This window comes from Engystomops pustulosus, chromosome 6 (assembly GCF_040894005.1).
Source record: "Engystomops pustulosus chromosome 6, aEngPut4.maternal, whole genome shotgun sequence".
Classification (NCBI taxonomy): domain Eukaryota; kingdom Metazoa; phylum Chordata; class Amphibia; order Anura; family Leptodactylidae; genus Engystomops; species Engystomops pustulosus.
Window position 1 is genome coordinate 153,038,186 of NC_092416.1, and position 19,587 is coordinate 153,057,772.

At 41.9% G+C, this 19,587-nt stretch overlaps 1 protein-coding gene across 2 annotated transcripts in view; it reads right to left on the reverse strand.

The window, feature by feature from the left end:
* Positions 1 to 11,285: 11,285 nt before the first annotated feature.
* The window catches only part of MMP24 (matrix metallopeptidase 24), a 79,717-nt gene continuing 71,415 nt past the window's right edge, over positions 11,286 to 19,587 (reverse strand). For both annotated transcript variants that reach the window (XM_072111831.1, XM_072111832.1), the window contains exons 6-9: positions 18,877 to 19,088; positions 16,260 to 16,398; positions 13,989 to 14,255; positions 11,286 to 12,550 (exon numbers count right to left, since the gene is read on the reverse strand). In XM_072111831.1, coding sequence (XP_071967932.1) covers positions 12,213 to 12,550; positions 13,989 to 14,255; positions 16,260 to 16,398; positions 18,877 to 19,088 — 956 coding nt within the window. In that variant the 3' untranslated portion in view covers positions 11,286 to 12,212. The remainder of the gene's footprint in view (positions 12,551 to 13,988; positions 14,256 to 16,259; positions 16,399 to 18,876; positions 19,089 to 19,587) is intronic.

Here is a 19,587-nt window from a genome sequence, read left to right on the forward strand (position 1 = left end):
GGCACTGAAAGAGATTTGGCAGAGACAGACAGTGTCAGTGACAGAGAGGGTCAGTGGCAGAGACAAACAGAAACAGTCTGAGACAGTCTATAGATACATATAAAAGAATTTTTGTCAACCCATATTATTTTGTTATAGCTAAGCACATAGCAACACATAGATATAAAGTGCACAATACCCCGGTGTGAATATAGTAATGGTAATGTAATCCCCTATATATTGTAAAAATGACTCCCCCACACGTGTCAGGATGGTACGCACTGCCTCTGGTCAGTAATCTTAGTCTGTTTTCTCCTATCTTGTGGGTACCTTTATATTGCAGGTGTCACCCTTATTTATTATGGGGGTGCCACAGTTCTAGGTTTTTGTATGACTCTTTTTGATACTCATTGATCTTGTGTAAACTTTGTAGATGTTGGTGTTCTAAATAGGGCCTGTTTGTGTTTAGCCCAACCCATTTATCCCCAAATATAGATTGCTGCAGTCTTCAAAATGGCAGCATTGAAAATGTTATCACATCTCACAAAAAAATGACTCCTTAAACAGGACCATACGCCGAAGTATGGACTGACTATTTTAGTGAGAATACAGCAAAATGAAGAGAATTTGAATTTTTTAAAATCTATTAAATTATAATATATCCTACATAAATTTGATATTCCGATCATACCGACCCTTAGAGTAAAGTAGAGGTTTTCATTTGGAGCGCAGAGTGTAAGCCATAAAAACAGTGTCCTCAAGCAAATGCATTTTCTCTACAATTTCATTGCATTTAGAATTTTTTCCAGCTTCCCAGTAATGGGCATGGAATGTGAAATGCCATTGCTAGGAAGAATTTGTAAGGCAGCTCTGTAAAAGGAAAAATAAAAAGATGGATTTTTTAAAGACTGGGACTGAAAATGGAAAGTACGAGGTAGGGGACTGGTGAGACTGGGAAAAGTGTGGGACCAATATGACTTTTCCAAAAAAATAAGCACAATTTTTATGGAATAAATTAGACAAAGTAATCTTGAGCCAAATTTATTTCAATAAATCAGCAATCACATCCTGCTACAACCTGATACATCTTCTGTCCGTCTACGTATAACACAGCATAAAACAATATCTAAGGAAGGAATACTGATCCATAACCTGCATCATGTAGCAGACCTGTATAAATGTAGGAACATGAGAAGTAAAGACGCCACTTCCCACAGACGCTTCATTACTTGTCATTTACATCATATGCAATAATAGAAATGAGGCCCCACAATAATTTCAGCAGTTCCTAAATCAAGTGTGTAGTCATCTCTTGTCATATAGTAAGGTGTGTAGCAGAACATCACTGTGCAGTAAAAAAGGCTTCTAGGGAATAAGTAGGATAAATGAAGGGCCTCATGATGGTTTTAGAGGAAAATGGTAATGCTACCTGTTACAACCCATCAAAGCCCAGGCTACCAGTGTAGCATATAATATACGCCATAACAAGGTTATTTCACTCCGGTGCTATGTTAATATTTGAGGACGAGCCCAGGAGAAGACAATGGGGCAAATTTACTTACCTGGTCCTGTCGTAATCCCCGATTCGGACGGTCCAACGAGTATGAAGTCCGGCGCGATTCACGTAGCTTGTGCACCCGATTTCCTGCATCCGTCACTTCCCCGCCAAAGTCCGCTGGAGTTCACCTTATTCTTCCCGGTGATTGTAAGTTCGTGTCTTGCAACACAATTTGAAATGTTAAATCCTGCGCGTCATCCAAATCTTTCGGGTTGTCCTACAGACCACCACCACCCCCCACCCCCCCACCCACCCCGATTTGTGTCGCGTACAAGCCGGCGCCGATGCGCCAAAATCCGAAATTATCAATATATATGAAAAAATGCAAGCCACAAAGTAAATAAATGGGTCACCCACAGCTAGATCTTCCCTTGTTCTGTGGTCTATGCTCTACTAAAAGAGGTAGCCCCCTAGTGGAGAAATCAACTATTACTACACACAGGGTCAGCTCCAGGTTTCAGTAGGACCCTGGGTGACAGCCTCCGTGGGCCTCTTTGCAGTGAAATCACGTGGCAGCATTAAAAATTCAGAAACTAAAACAGTCTCCTGTTATCTAAAATATTCCCTAGTTTATCATCCCAAACAGGCCCCTCATGGTTCATTTATATACAGACCCCTTCACTCTCTATGGATTCATTAGATACAGCCACCATCACCTCCTATGTATTCATTAGATACAGCTGCCCTCACCCCCTATGGATTCCTTATGTACAGCCTTATGTGGGCCCCCCAGAAGCTCTGGGCCCCGGCATTTGCCCGGGTATGCTCAGTGCTGGCGCTGGTCCTGACTTAACACCTTAAAAGGCCCTACTATAGACCCAGATAAATGAGTTTGCAGTAAATGAAGCCTTACACTGCCTTGTACGCAACCTTTTTCTGTAGATATAAGATACAGAAAGGGAAGTACAATGAAGAAGCTAATAACAAAATATTGGCAATAAAAAAGTATTAAAAACATTAAACCACATAGTACTGTATGCTACAGGTAGTTATAGTAATGGTTATGGTAATGATCACTTAAACCTAAAGTGATCATTACTTACTTCCTAGTCCAGAAGTGATCGCTTGCCATCAGTGTAAGGAAACCCTGCTGTCTGGGGGCAGTCACATGGCCCCAATATTTAGTCCTCAAATCGATTTGGTACAAAGTATTACAGAAAGAGATTCCATGTCTTACTTTTCCAAGAAAAAAAGACGATCTCTGTCTGCCATCCTGTTCCAAGGTGAAGAAAAACATAGTTTCTGTCATTGCACACTAGTGGTTTCCATCCAATACACTATAATTAGGTAAAGATTGTCTAATACTAAAGAGTAAAACTTCTGTTGTAAAACCAAGACCTGAAAAAGCAGGAAGCTTTGACATATTTCACCTGCAGAAGTTCTGTGATTAGTAATATGACAGCTATGGACCCATCCTGCACCTCTGATTCTTTACAGAGGGACATAGAGGCAAAAGTGCACCATCCATGAGGCGAATGGAATCTCTTGCCTCAGGCAGCACAAACTGCAGCAAGATAGGGGGCGGCTATAAAGCAGGATCTGACACCTAAAAACAGGGTCTCTTCACACCCAATGTCAGCACGGGTGTGAGACACTGCTTGGTGAACCCACTTACTAAAAAAATAACCTGATACATTATATCTGGATGAAGCAGAGGGGGGCGCTGTTCTATAGCGCACGTCAGGAAGTAAAGCGTTTAGGTCCATCCTTGCATAGAGGTTGGGACGTTTCCCACAAAATGCCATATTCTGAAATATTGCTTGTAAGGGACCACGCAGAGTAATACCGTGGAACAATTACAAGTCCCTACTGATAAAGACGTCTATAAAGCGCAAATTCAGTTTGGCGATATCTGTATCTGCACTAACGACAGTAATGCACTGCTATCAGTGGAGCAATGAGCATAGTGATTACTTTATAAACCAGTGTCCAGGGAGAAGACCCTTAGGCTGAGACCCCTGCATTGTTAAAAAATCGACATTTAAAAGATATTATTGCAAATTGTTGCTTTTCCTAAACTTCTACTATAGCTAACAGCAAAATCCTTTATGTACTTGTTTTAGTTGTACATGAATTAAACTTATGGAGAATACATTCCCGTTTATGGAGAAGGAAGGGCATCCTGCCTTACAGCCCCTCCGCCGCTTCTGCAATGATAGCAGAAAAAATGCTATGAGACATATGGGGGTCATTTATCTTCTCTTTTTTTCTCTTATTTTTTGGCACATTTGTAAATTTGCGCCTAAATTTGCAACTTTTCCACTCATCTAGGAAAGGTAGGCCGTGCAAATATTTTCCAGTGTTGCGTCGATATTTCTTTAAAATGAAGAAGTTCCAATTTTGGTGGAAATCGTGGTTAAAATAACGCAAATAAACTCCGGTCCTGGTCAGGCGTAGAAAAAACTTTAGAAGAGGTTGACGAAGATAAATAAAAAGTAGCAAAATCCCCACCAACCCAGTTGCCTGATATATCAACCTCTAAGATAAATCAAACCTAGAAAAACCAATAAAAGACCCACACAAATGTCCTGATTAAAGACAAAAGACCCCCTGTATGTAAGTAATAACTACTAGTCAGAGTTTGTGACATGTTTATTATTGCCGAGCGCCTTTCTACTGGGAAAGAAAAGAAATGAGATACAGAAGCATTTGTTAAACTTGCAGTAATAGTGCAATAACAAGCTTCATGAGACTGAACACTCCAACACTGTTATTCACTGTCTGTGGTAGTGCCAGATATAGCTGGGCGCTGTGTTTGGCAATTTGAAACACTACCAGGCCTATGGGTTGTACATTATTGATTGACTAGTTGAACACACACGTAGGGGCTTATTTACTAAGGGTCCGCGGATCGCACTTTTGTCAGATTTTTTTAAATTTTTCGGGATTTGCGCCGCTATGACAGGTATTTAACCAGGGATTGTGTCGCACGCAACCAGAGTGTGGCACAGCTGTGCCGGCTTTCATGCAACAGAAACCGGGGGGGCGTGCTGTCGGACGATTCAACTGATAGGGGGTCATTTACTAAGGGCCCGATTCGCGTTTTCCCGACGTGTTACCCGAATATTTCAGATTTGCGCCAATTTTTCCCTGTATTGCCCCGGGATTTTGGCGCACACGATAAGATTGTGGCGCATCAGCACCGGCATGCACGCGACGGAAATCTGGGGGGCGTGGCCGAACGAAAACCCGGCGGATTCGGAAAAACCGCCGCATTTAAAACAAAAAATGTGTCGCAAAAATTACACTTACCTTCACCAGGTATAGGCCGGTGAATTTTAGGGCATTCCAGCGGGCCTCTGGGAACTTCAGCACAGCAGCGCCACCTGGTGGACGGCGGAGGAACTACCTTAGTGAATCCCGGCCGGACTCGAATCCACCGCAGAGAACGCGCCGCTGGATCGCGAATGGACCGGGTAAGTAAATCTGCCCCATAATGTTGAAGATAATGCACTTACATGCACCGGGAAGAAGAAGGTAAACTCTGTTGGACCTGAGCACAGAAGCGACACATGCAGGATATCGGGTGCACAATCGTTGTGAATCGTGGCACAGTGCATTATAGACGGAAACTCGGTACTTCGAGAATTCCTCTGGACAGGTAAGTAAATGTGTCCCAATCTTACCTTTTGTTAGAATGTCTCAGCCTATTGTAAATATGCGACAATAGAAAAACTACCATCTGAGCAGATGTAATAGAATACAGCGCTATAACAAGAAAATTCATAACTCATGTTCTTTATTGTATCATCTGCAGCCATCGTAATGTGTTCATCCTAAGAAAAGTCTTCTGAATGTTAGTCTATAACCTCCCACAAGATCTGTACTGTTCCTAAAAAATTAATGCATTACACATCTTCCAGAATCAGAAAACGGCATTCATGTTTCTGTTCAATGGGATGTAAATGTTCAGCTATACATGGCTTCTAAGACTGAAGCAGTAGCACCCCTATACATATGTCACCCATGCAGAACTGCACACAATGCTAGGTTGGAGCCCTGGATGGCTGTTTAATCATACCTGTCAGGCATGTCCTCACACCAGGGGTGTAACTACAGTGGTAGCAGATATAGCAGCTGCTACGGGGCCCGCAGTGTCAGGGGGCCCTGTCATCCGACCTGACACACCAAAGAAAGGAGGCTGTGCACCATTATATACATAATATTTTGCGCATTGTACAGGATAATATGTACTGTATATAACATATATGTGATGTACATATGCTGTATATGAGTGTGTGTATCTGTGATGTGTATATGCTGCATGTGTAAATGGTATATGGTTTGTGTATATACTGTATGTGTGTGTATATGCTGTATGTCTATATATGGCACTGTGTGTGTGTATAAGGGGCACTGTTTCTTCTAGTTACTCCCCTACCTCCCACTCCTATGTTCTGGGCATTATGTTGCTCCATAGCAACTCCCCAGTGCTCTGATTAGACTCCTTTATAATCCAACTGCATTAAAGGGGTTGACCAATCATCTACATAAGTAGCACGCATTCCTTTACTGCCTTAATAATAATCCATGATTGTTCATCGAGTGATTCAGCATTCCTGCTACTTACTTTAGTGTTGTCTTTAAACTCTTTGTGGATCTTTGTTTACATGTCTGAGCTCTGATGAATAGGAGGAGCTGTAGCAAGAGAGTTCTGACTCATCCTGCTCCCCCTCCCTTCTCCCTTTGTCTGTCAGTGAGAGGGACTGTTAGAGAAAGAGGCACAGTGGGTTACGCCATGAGGATGGACTAAAGGAGTGAGAAACAGACATTTCTGTATATAAGCAGAGGGCAACATGGTGAGAACAAGGAAAGGCTGCAGCTCTCGGAGGAGGCAAAGACCCAGGTACATATACATGCAGAGACATGTCTAATGGAACAGAGTTATTGAAAAGTGGAGAACCCCTTTAAGTTGCTACAGAGTAGAGGGAAGTACCTAGGGAGCAACTCAATGCACATAGCTCGGAAGTATGAAGATACGCCCCAGTGGACTTGAGAAGCTACAATCTTGGATCATAAATGTTATTTTTCACGTTCCTGCTAGGTATGATTAACAAAAAACAGCAAAGCAGGGTAAAATTATTGCTGGTAGATATGAAAGCCGTCTCACAATTTTGGGAATAATTAATAATAATAACAAGATTCCACCATCTATAATTTAATACCAGTGAAAAGTATTAATTAATATATTATTTTGAAAATGTATAAAACCGGGGTGACTACTCATTTCCTGAAATAGGATTTTGAGAACATGCACAGAATGAGAATATTTCTTTTCGTATCGTAACCCTTTTACACTTGTTAGAAAACTTTTCAAAGCAGAATTTTTAAACATTATCCAGTGACCTCCCTCTAGTGGTGACTTCAGGAGGCCAGTAAGTCTTGTACATTTATATCTATGTAGAAATGAATCAACATTTCACTGTGGCTCCAAATATCAATGTCTTCTAGATTTATATGAACTGATCACTAAACTTTGCATTAATCAGTAGTACAATGGAGTCATTGGGGGAACTGCTTCTTTCTCCATTTACTTTGGCTTTAATCGTCCTCTCTTCTTCCGTCTTTACTAACTTGTGACTCTGAAATGTCTTCTGAATTCCATCTTGCTAACAGTGGCGGATTAACTGTCCCATGGGCCTTGGCTATTCCCACGACTAGAGCCCCCTCAGCATCCACATCAACATGTGCCCGGATGTTAGGACTTAAAGGAAACCTACCATTTAGAATGGCAGGGGTAAGCTGTAAGTACCGAGCACCAGCTCAGGGTGAGCTGGTGCCGGTACTTACTTTCGTTAGTGTTATAAACCGCGGTATCGCGGTTTTAACACTTTTTAAACTTTAGAGCAGAAGAGGCTTCGGCGCTGCGCGCGACCGTGCGCGCGCAACATCTCCGCTATTTCCTATGTAGGAAAAGTTATTGACTGGAAATGCCCCAAGGTAGGAAATGCATCAGCTACTTAATAAAATGTACTTCAGCAGAGCCCTTCTTTACAGAAATGTCCACAGCAGAGCCCCCTTTAATGAAATGTCCACCACAGATGCTCCCTTTAATGAAATGTCCACAGCAGAAACCCCATGTAATGAAATGTTCACAGCAGATGCCCCAATTAATGAAATGTTCACAGCAGATGCCCCCTTAACCCCTTAACGCTCTGCGCCGTAGCTCTACGGCGCAGAGGTATAAGGGATGTATGGAGAGGGCTCACGGGCTGAGTCCTCTTCATACAAAGGTGGGGGTTTTTGCATTTTGCACAAAACCCCCACCGCTAGTAACCCTCTCAACGCCGCCGGCAAAGTCGCCGGCGGCGCTTAAAAGACGTCATCGGGGGGCGGCGATCGGTTACCATGGTTGACACGAGGCTACATGGCTTATGCAGGTTCGTTACAATGAGCCAGTGGCTCATTGTAATGTATGACCTGCAAAAATGCCATATATTGCAATACTGTAGTATTGCAGTATATGGTAGGAGCGATCTAACCATCTAGGGTTAATGTACCCTAGATGGTCTAAAAAATAGTGAAAAAAAAAGAAAAGAAAAAGTTAATAAAATATTAAAAGTTCAAATCACCCCCCTTTCCCTAGAACGGATATAGAACATAATAAACAGTAAAAATCACAGACATATTAGGTATTGCCGCGTCCCAAAATGCCCTATCTATCAAAATATAAAAACGGTTACGGCCGGCGGTGACCTCCGGGGCGGGAAATGGCGCCCAAATGTCCGAAATGCGACTTTTACACCTTTTTACATAACATAAAAAATGAAATAAAAAATGATCAAAATGTCGCACAGACCTCAAAATGGTAGCAATGAAAACGTCGCCTCATTTTGCAAAAAATAACACCTCACACATCTCCGTGCGCCAAATTATGAAAAAGTTATTAGCGTCAGAAGATGGCAAAAATTTTTATTTCTTTTTTGTACACATTGTTTAATTTTTGAAAATGTATTAAAACACAATAAAACCTGTATAACTTTGATATCACCGCGATCGCACCGAACCAAAGAATAAAGTAGGCATTTTATTTGGAGCGAAGAGTGAAAGTCGTAAAAACTGAGCCCACAAGAACGTGACGCACGTGACGTTTTTTTTCAATTTTTCCACATTTGGAATTTTTTTTCAGCTTCGCAGTACACGGCATGTTAAAATAAATAACATCACGGGAAAGTAAAGTTTGTTACGCACAAAATAAGCCCTCACACAGGTCTGTACACGTAAAAAAGTTATGGATTTTTGAAGTTGGAGAGCGAGAAATCACCCGAAAAACCCTGCGTCCTTAAAGGGAACCTACCACCCCGATTCTACCTATAAAGGTAGAAGGGGTGGTAGGTGGATGAATGGGACGTGAGGATAGCCCTTTTTGGGCTAATCCTCACGTCCCGGCTATCTTTTTATAAAGTTTATTGCGGGCATATGCAAATTTATTTATGCGGCTACTGGGGTGTGGAGTAGCCGGACATGAGGCTACTAGTCGCGGCTACTCCACGCCCCAGTAGCCACATTACTCCGCCTACCATTTAGTCTTCAGCGCGCAGCACCTCATAGTTGCGCGCCCTCGTCTGAGTCCCCTGCGTTCTGCGCATGCGCAGAACCCAGGCCTTTGGCCGCGCAGCCGCGGCTCCGGGGCCGGAGCTACTGCGCATGCGCAGTAGGCCGCAGATGCCGGGGGACTCGAACGAGGGCACGCAGCTACGAGGAGCTGCGCGCCGAAAATTAAATGGTAGGCGGACTAATGTGGCTACTGGGGCGTGGAGTAGCCGCGACTAGTAGCCTCATGTCCGGCTACTCCACACCCCAGTAGCCGCATAAATAAATTTGCATATGCCCGCAATAAACTTTTCTAAAAGATAGCCGGGACGTGAGGATTAGCCCAAAAAGGGCTATCCTCACGTCCCATTCATCCACCTACCACCCCTTCTACCTTTATAGGTAGAATCGGGGTGGTAGGTTCCCTTTAAGGGGTTAAATGAAATGTCCACAGCAGATACCCCCTTTACATAACTCACCATCATAAAAGTAGTGTCCACCCCAGATGTCCCCTTTTTAACGAAATGTCCACCACAAATGCCCCCTTTTAATGAAATTCTCACCCCAGATGCCCCCTTAAAATGAAATGTGCACCCCAAGATGCCGTCTTTTAATTAAATGTCCACTCCAGCTGCATCTCTTTAATGGAATGTCCACAGCAGATGCCCCCTTTTACATAAATCCCCCCCCCCCCCCATCAATACATCATTTATGTAATGCCCACTGCAGGGCCCTCTTGAAAACAAAATTTAAAAATCTATACTCACCTTCGGCTTCTTCCCCACGGCCCCACGGCTCTCCTTCCGGCCTGGGTGCATCACTATGATGCGGGCATGTGACGTCACGCAGCCGCGACACACCACCGGGGATAAGCCAGAAGGAGAGTATAGATTTTTTTTTAAGACTGATTGCGGATCTTCATACAGGGCCCATGTATGGGCGGGCGTGGGCCCCTGCGAAGCCAAAGGCCACGGGCGCCTGCCCATACCGCCTATATGAAGATCTGCCATTGGGTGTCAGATTACAGGACAGAAGGACAGGTTACATAATAGCTCTATGGAGAAGAGAGGGAGAGCAGTGAGTCACAGCAGCTACGTTTCCTCCCAACAACTTTGAGGCAGCAGCAAATTCACAGACAGAGACTGAAGGAGATGAAGATTACAAGTGATATAATGATCAGAAACAGTGCACTCCTCATGTGTACACATTGGGCTACTAATTTTTGCAACATTTACTAAAATATAAGGTAGACTTTAAGTTGGAAAACTAACCAAATATTCAGACTCCAAATAACACTGAGAATTATTTCCATTATTTTGGTTTCGGTTTGATACTATATAAAGCAGCTTATGGTGATGCAACATCTTCAGACTTTTCCTCCATTTTCCCATTACAAGTCACAGTTTTACTTCAATTGGATCAAGAATTGATCATCAAGTAATAAACAGATGGACATAAAGAAAAAAACGATCTTGCACGTACATGAATTGTTAATATTTTCAGGTTTTCATCATTTAACCTAATGACAGGTTCTCACAGAAGTCTTCATGCTGTGCATTCCATAGCTCAGCTCAAGCTAAAATAACTTTTAAAAAAGTTGCAGGCACCTTGCCAGGAGACGCAAGAGGCGTGCTTTCTCTTCAGCTGAGTCATTGTGTGACTGCTCAACTCACATGAAAGAGATGTTGGCTGTGTGTGACTCGCTGAAGAGAATTCCTGAGGGAAGGGGGACTGAGGGAGTTGAGAGAGATGGTGGCTTTGTGTGACTTGCTGAAGAAAAATCAGCTCCCACAATCCCCCTCCCTCAGGAATTCTCTTCAGCAAGTCATGCAAAGCTAACGTCTCTCTCAAATCTGGCATTCCTGAGGGAGGAGTGAATGAGGGAGCCAAGGCCAGTCACAAAGACTGAAGAGAAAAAATGCCCCTGTGATTTAGTTAGTCTCCTGGCAAGATGCCAACAATTTTTTAAGAATTGATTTAAGCTTGATCTGAGCTACAGATTTTTATATGACAAAAGGGTGAAAGACTTTGTCAATAATATTGAAAACCTGATGACAGGTTCCCTCTAAATACATGCACAATGTCTGTTCGGTGTAAATGATTTAGCAAAGTAGAACTGTAATACCTTGTGACAAAGGCTTTCTGTTATTACCTTGGTATTGTAAGACAAAATGTACTAGAGTGAAATAATAATCAGGGTATAAAGACATGAAAGGCCTAGAGAGCATAGAATTTATTATTCAAACTCAGGCAATTAAAAAAATCAAAGAAATAAATCATCATAATTACATCGTACAGTTTTCCAGTATGAGAAGTTACAGGATTGAAATGTATTTGTTCTACTAGCTTATCCGTTCTCTTACACTGTGACATCAGCAAAACCATTTCAATAGATCTTTTTTTTTTCTTATATTTTCCTCTTTTTTTTTTGTTTCGGTTTCTACATGATTACAACATTTACCAAATATTGTCATCGGGTGAACATGTATTTTTTTTTTTCTCGAAACCCCCGTCCTCAGCTCGACACAAGAACAGCAAACCAAGGCGACCTTCCTTCCCCAACAGTAACAACGATTCATAAACGCAGGCAGAGAATGCCAAATTCAATAATCTATAATGAACAATTTTTTTTTTTTTTGTATGTAATAATAATTCTGACCAGCAGGGATTAAACAAAAAAAAATAAGAAAGAAATTGATGAGTTCCTCTTTGTGCATTTCGGTGGCAAACCCATACGGAGGGACGGATGTTCCCGTGCCATCTCTTTTGCCTTTGTGTGCTTGATCTCTTTCTGCTCAAATTTATTTAAGAAACAAGTCTAAAAGTATCTGACTTCCGTGAAGAAAGCTGGTTTTCGAGACAAGTTCTCAGCGACTTTTTTGTTTTTCTGAAGAAAATTCCAAGCAAGTTAATCTCGGTGCTCACAAAGTGAAGCCGAGGAAATGGCACACTAGAAAAGATACAAGTATGAGGCAGTAAGGATGAAAGAGGCTCCATTGTGTAAGGCCATCTCTGTATACCGTGAGGTCTCCCCTTCCTTGTAAAACTGGGACCGTCTGTTTCCAGTCTGGCCAGTGGACTATTTGGATCCCAGCATCCGGTTAGCCCTCATAGAAACTAAAGAAAAGTGTTCCAGATCCTGTCATACCCATTCTTGAACCGGCCGTTTGTAGTAGGTGACATTTTGTTGTACCCCTTTGTTTTTAAATTGAAATATAGTATATACCAAGACCAGGATGCACAGGGACAATATACAAGGGATGACCACTGCTATAGCGTTTACGGTGCTTGGCACGTCATTTATTGTCACCATGATATCCACATCATCGTGTGGTAGGTGTCGGTCTTTGTTGTTGCCCACGTCTTTTTGGTTGCAGCCCATCCAGTCTTTTACAATAGACCTTGGGTAACCCACTTCCACAGACAGCTTCTGGTTATCGAATTTCCAGTATTCCTTTCCTTTATAGAAGTAGGTATAAGCTGCAAAAGACAGAAAATCTGAATTATTTAAGGATTTATAGTATCATAGTTTCATAGTTTATACGGTTGAAAAAAGACACTTGTCCATCAAGTTCAACCAAAGAAGGGAATGGAATTGCATGAGGAAGGTATTTAGTAACTTGGCGGACTCATCGTAGTCAGTTTTGGGTGGAGTCACCCAGGGCTGTGGAGTCAGAGTCATGGAGTTGGAGACCATTTTTGGCGGAGTCAGAGCCGCAATAAAATGAAGTGAAGACTAAGACTCCCAAAATATATAATAAATTGTTACAGTTAGTTGTATGTGATGAATATTTTTTTCATCCGAATTTGGGGAAATTACGAATTGTCCTATAAATGTCTGTTCTATTCCTGATCTAGGGCTGTAGGCTTTTAGCTGAGATGAATGTAGATTCACTTTTTGCTCCTCCACTACAGATCAGAGTGGAAGGAATATCTGCACTTATCTTAGAACTGCTAGAGTGATCAGGAAAACTGGATTAAGGCAGGATTGTCCAGTGTATGTTCTCTCTGTATAATGTGTTATGTTTTAGTTTGCTTTTCCTCTTCTTCATGTTTGTAGAGGTTAGCTGCTCTAATGGATACTATACACAATACATAGAATCTGAGGATAAAACATCTCAAATAAACAAATACACACATTAAATAGCACTATAGCTGTAGAACCCAAGCCCTTGTTGTCTGGCACTGCTAGACTGTGCACTCTTTTGTTAGTGTAGAGAGGCTGTTCTCTTGCCATAAAATAATAAGACTATGGGGCTTATTTACTAAGGGTCCAGCGGAACCCACTTTCATCGGATTTTAGAAATGTTCACGTTTTGCGCGGTTGTGACAGGTATTTAGAAGGGGATTGTGTCGCACGCGATCGGATTTTGAAGCAATAGCGCCGGCTTGCCCGTGACAGAAATTGGGAGGCGGACGATCTGACTGATTTGGACTGAGTGCGGGATTTAATATTCAAATTGTGTTGCAATCAATGCACGTACATACACCAGGAAGAAGATGAACACCGCTGAACCTGAGTGGGGAGCGACACATGCAGGGTATCGGGCGCACGATTGTAGTGAATAGCGGCACAATCCATGATCGTGGGACATTCTGGATCGGGGATCACGATGGCGACAGGTAAGTTAATGTGCCCGTCAATGGTCATTAATAAAAAAAATAATCTTAAGAAGGATTATCAATGGTGACTTTTCTTGAAAGCTTGATTTTGCAACAAATAGAAGGCAAAGCTCTCTCCCTAAAAAGTAGCCAATGATGGCATCACTATTCTCATACATGGGTTGCTAGTGTCTAGGAAGAGTAAAGCTCACATTGCAGGACTCATCCATATTGATGAGTACTGACAATATATCCTAAGGAAATATCAAAAACTTTGGAAAATCTCCAAGATCTCAAGCTCATAGCAGGTACTTACTCCCTTCTTTGCTGACAAAGGCTCCTTGAGGTGCTTCTGGGATTCCTTTCCAAACAGTTATGGACTTGGGGTAGCCAGGATCTGCTGTCCTCTTCTCTTCGTTGTATCTCCAATATCTGTCGCCTTTGAAGAAGTAAGTTTTGCCAACTGGTTCCCATCTCAGAGCCGTGTCGATACCTTCCCGTGGGAGACAACTTCCTAATTCCACCAAGCTGTGTGGATACCCAGGTTCTGCTGTTACTTCTTTAAAAACCCAGTATTTGTCACCTATTAGGAATACATACATTAATTAACATTTCATTAACTATAAAATTTATTGGCTTTATACAAAATTAAGTCAAATGGAGGAAAATATGAAGGATGGTAAGTATTAAGTTTATTATTTTTAAGGGGGCTCTGCTGGACATTTTATTCCTGAGGTGGGGGCTCTGCTGGACATTTTATTACTGAGGTGGGGGCTCTGCTGGGCATTTTATTCCTGAGGTGGGGGCTCTGCTGGGCATTTTATTACTGAGGTGGGCCTCAGCTTATTATTGGGTTGGTTTATAATTGAGTATATAATGTGTACACATAAGAATACAAACCCTGGACCTGTTGGATAACCGCCTAATTGGGAAGTGTGCTATGGTAATACCGTGTGTCACTCGGTATATGGAAACTAGTATAAAAATCAAAGAATATACCATGCACTTCATAATTCTGTGTACTCAACATGTATTTATTACATAAAATACATTAAAATGTTACATATGTAGTGACCCTTTAAAACACTTTTGGTAACAATCTATATGCAATATATCATAGAACTGTGTGTATTATATTACATATGATGTTAGACATCACCCTTTTTGAATAGAAGGGGCTATTGAAAAGGGGTTAGATACCCCGAAAGGCATCTAGAAGCAAAGACACATGTTTGCAACATTGTCGATCAAGCTCCGAGAGTATTTGTGGATACCAAAAGTGTTTTTTAAAGGGTCACTACATATGTAACATTTTAATATATTTTATGTAATGAATACGTGTTGAGTAAACAGAATTAAGCAGTGCATGGTATATTCTTTGATTTGATACTATCCTCTGATTTGATCGTGTGTACTTCTCCTGACATTCTCCTCTTCAGATGTTTCCTGGATCTCCTGACATTCTCCATTTTTAAGTCTCACTTGGGTATGAAGATCTAGATCTAGATAAATCTGGACCTACATTCATCATGCCCAGTACATATGTAATGGACACTGATACATGGAGGGCCATATGTCGCTATAAGGTCTTAATAGTCATGAGACTTTAAATCTAGATCTTCATCGGGTCGAGTTTCTCAACAGGATCCATTAATTTCCTATCTGGAGTTGATTCCCTGCAGCTAAATATCCAGGGTGTTTATTGGAGAATAAAATGAATAAATTCTGGCCATGGTCGTTCATACTGGAATGGAATCCATGGAGTTCCCCAAATCTTGATGTCTTTTTGGTATGGTTTATAACCTGTTACTAGTTGAAATCTATACAAACATTTTCTTTTCTACTCTATTAAAAAGGACAATGAATAGAAAATATTGCCCGTACCATTACAGGGCAGTGCATGCAGTAGATACTGGGGGGTCATTTACTAAGGGCCCGATTCGTGTTTTCCCGACGTGTTACCCGAATATTTCCGATTTGCGCCGATTGTACCTGAATTGCCCCGGGATTTTGGCGCACGCGATCGGATTGTGGCGCATCGGCGGCGGCATGCACGCGACGGAAATCGGGGGCGCGGCCGAACGAAAACCTGACGGATTCGGAAAAACCGCCACATTTTTAAAAAAATTGTGTCGCGAAAATTTCACTCACCTTCATCCAGGATAGGCCGGTGTATTTCGAGGCATTCCAGCGGACTTCAGTGCAGCAGCGCCACCTGGTGGACGGCGGAGGAACTACCATCATAAATCCCGGCCGGACCCGAATCCAGCACAGAGAACGCGCCGCTGGATTGCGAATGGGCCGGGTAAGTAAATCTGCCCCAATGTCTTGCCAAGGTACCGACTAGGTAAAAGATGCTGTTTTTACAAATTATTGTCTATGTATCCAGCACTCAAGGGACATCAGTGATAAGCGGGAGTCAATGAGAGCGCTGGTGCTGCATCGGGCAATCATGTCTCCTCTGGATTCATTGTCATGGCTCAGGGGTACCGGGCACTGTCTTGATCCACCTTTGTCATAATTATACAAAAAATAAACAGGAAACCTACAGAATATCCTATAGGTTTTAGATTAACCCAGAAAGTACCTTTAAAGAAGACAAATTTGCCATCCGATCTCTCGTAAGCGGCATCTATTTTTGGTGGGAGTCCTTTCCAGAACTGTTCGATCTGCATTGGGTAACCTTCCTGCACTTTGTTATTACGAAGCCGCCAAAACCATCGATCCTGGAAAATAAAGAAATAGACACTTTCCTAAAGACGCAGCATCATGAGGTGCTCGTTTATACCAATCCTTACAGTAGTATATGTTGGGGAAAGAATGTTTATGATTGATCACATGACTGCTTTTTTCTACAATCCCTAAATAAAGTAAAATCAATAAAAGACGACCACCCAAACATTGCACTGAATATAGTCCTTCTTGGGACGACCATTGATCAAGAGAACGGGGGTCCATTGTATCATGGATGAAAGGAGTGGAAGGCCGAGCATGAAAGGTCTCTGGTACTGATGGGAGTTGATGATTACTATAAGATAATTGGAGTGAATTAAGATACCCATAAGCCCTGGGCTGTATAAAAAGTCTATTAAAAGACGACCACCCACAAATTGCACCGAGGAGTGATCTTTTTGGGATGACCATAGATCAAGAAAATGGGTGGTCCATTTTGCCACGAATTAAAGGAGTGGCAGAACGAGAATGTTGGGTCAGTGGCACAGATGGACGTAGATGAGAACTTTAATATAACTATACAGGGAAAAATGTATAATTATACAGGGATTAAAATGGCCATGGGCCCTGGGATGTATAAAAAGTGGTCAGCCTCTAATTTTTTAATAGAATTTACTTCGTACATATGGTTTCAGAATCAAGCTATTTGCAAAAACATCCATTAAACATCCTGTATGTGTGTTGAGAGTTGTAACACATGTATGAGGGTTACAAGCCAGGAGGCCTCTCTCTGTAGTAATTCTACAGGTCACTATCAAACTCGGTTGGCTGGTATAGGTGGCCATAGAACCCCAATGAGACTTGGGCTCAGTGCTGCTATCCAAAATGCCCAAATTATAATCTACACTGAAAAAAACAGAAAAGCTTACCGGTATATACCGTATTTTTGGACTATAAGACACAGTTTTTAGCAAGAAAAAATCTTGCTAAAAAGTGCCTGCGTCTTATAGACCGAAGGTCAGAAGGATCCAGCACTGCCAGACCCTCCTGACCGCTGTAATGGAGATCGGGTGATGTCCTAAAATAGAGCTGCACCGGCTCTCCCAGAGAGGAAAGCATCCGCACTGCTCTCTCCCTCTGCCTACAGGTACAGGACCTGCAGTGATTTAAGAATCATGTGACTAATCACATGCTTCTTACATCCCCACAGGATCTGATACTGGGAGAATAGGGACACATGGTGTGCTGGGACAGGGTAAGAAGGGGAGAAGTATATGTGTGTGTGGGGGGGGGGGGTCTGTGTGTATAGCTGAGCTGTGTGTGTATCTGTATGGATGATGCAGTGCTGTGTGTGCTGTGCTTTAGTGCGGCCAATAGGAATATTTTAATTGGTGTAAAATATATTTTTCCTTTTTTGGAAGCCTAAATCTGGGGTGCATCCTATAGTAAGAAGCGTCTTATAGTCTGAAAAATACGTTAAATAAAATAAATAAAAAAATAAAACACTTGGAGTTACTAGTGCCTGGTCCCATTACTGCATATGGACCTGCTAAATATAGAAATGTTAGTGACTATGTGATGATGTCACTGTATTGCAGGAAATCTGATGGATACTGTATAAATCAATGAGTAAGATGTCTGGAGCCCATCCCGGGGTGACTGGAGAGTAGGATGTTATTGGCACAAACATACACAAACACCCCCTTCATTTTTTAATTAGCAAGTGGAAGAATAGTCTTGAAATATCCAAGAAAATATGCAGAAATATTCTACACTAAATATACAGAAATTCTACAAATTGTACATGTGTGGGTGTAGTTTCTGTATCTGTACACTGGACAATACTGGGTTAATCTGTTAAAGCAGTCCTATGCTTTTTGGGCCAAATATCAAAATTGGGTGGTGTTGTTGTGCTGCCAATCAATAAATAAAAACACTTGTTTTTCGGGTGATTGAGGTATCAGATTACATAGAAGTCTATGGAGAGGGGAGGGGGAAGCTGTGAGTCACAGCAGCTGGGTCTCCACCCAGTGAGACAACAGCACATCACAGATACAGGAGATTCAGAAATTAGATAAAGAAGACTCCAAGAAAAATAATTAATTTTTATATACAAAACTATTGATTTCTACAAATTTTGCTTAAAGGTGAGGTAGACTTTAAAGCTCCCATGTCTCAATACTTGGAAGAGGTTTGTAGTCTGTATTTTCTTATCATTATGTGCTTCAAGTCATACACTGATTTCTTGGTGAACCTATAAAAGACTTGTCTCATGGAGCTCAGCCAATCTGTGGAGGCAAACCGGATGATGATGGAGTGGACGTGTCTCAGACTACCTTAGACTCTCTGTAGTACTGCTGCAAGTGCCTATTCATGAATAAAATTTTAAAGGAAGGACTCATGTTCCTTTTTACAAAAAAATGCAAACACCTTTCGTAAAGTTATCATCAAATACTGTGGATAGGGCCTAACTAGTTTTGGGTGGAAACCGGCTTTAAATAATGCATAGCATATGCTGAGATTTTGTATACCTTAAATACAAACATTTCTCCTCTAAAAAGGGCAACGGTGTTAAAATTTCCATCACATATGTTGGGTCTGTTCCCGGGATGGGAAGGCTTTTCCCCAGATGGAGGGCGAGGTCTCGGCTGTCGTTCATGCTTTCTCTCAGATGTGGATTGTATCCTGCGCGGTGGAAGTGTAGGTAAAGGTCTTGTAGGTTCTAGTGTTTCGGCAGGAGGACCTAGAAGACATCATAAAAAGACATCACTGATAAATACTGCAGAGTCTACCCTGGGTTACATCCATCCCCACTTGGTAATAGATGGTTAATTTGGTACAAAGGTCTTTTAATTAGGTTGTTTCCATATTATTCATATTATTCATATTATTCATATTATTCCAGAATATTATTTATGACTACGAACTACTTTGAAAAGTGATTGTGCACGTTGTTTCCAGTAGTTGATCCTATATCCATGACGTCCTCTCTGGGCATGTTATTTATCCTCACATGAACATGTATGATTACAGCCCACCTTCTTATGCTGTGGATAGTCGGGTGCCTCGTGTACTGGGACACATAGTTCAATGGGGACGTCATCAGTTTCTCAAGTGCTGGACTGTTCCTCCCAAGTTATACCCCAACACGTGGACCCTAAAGTCTTGGAAAAAGCTGGTGGTGAGGGTCACTCAGTAACAATCTGGGGGGTCTCATAAGGAAGAGCAGAAATATTCTCCCT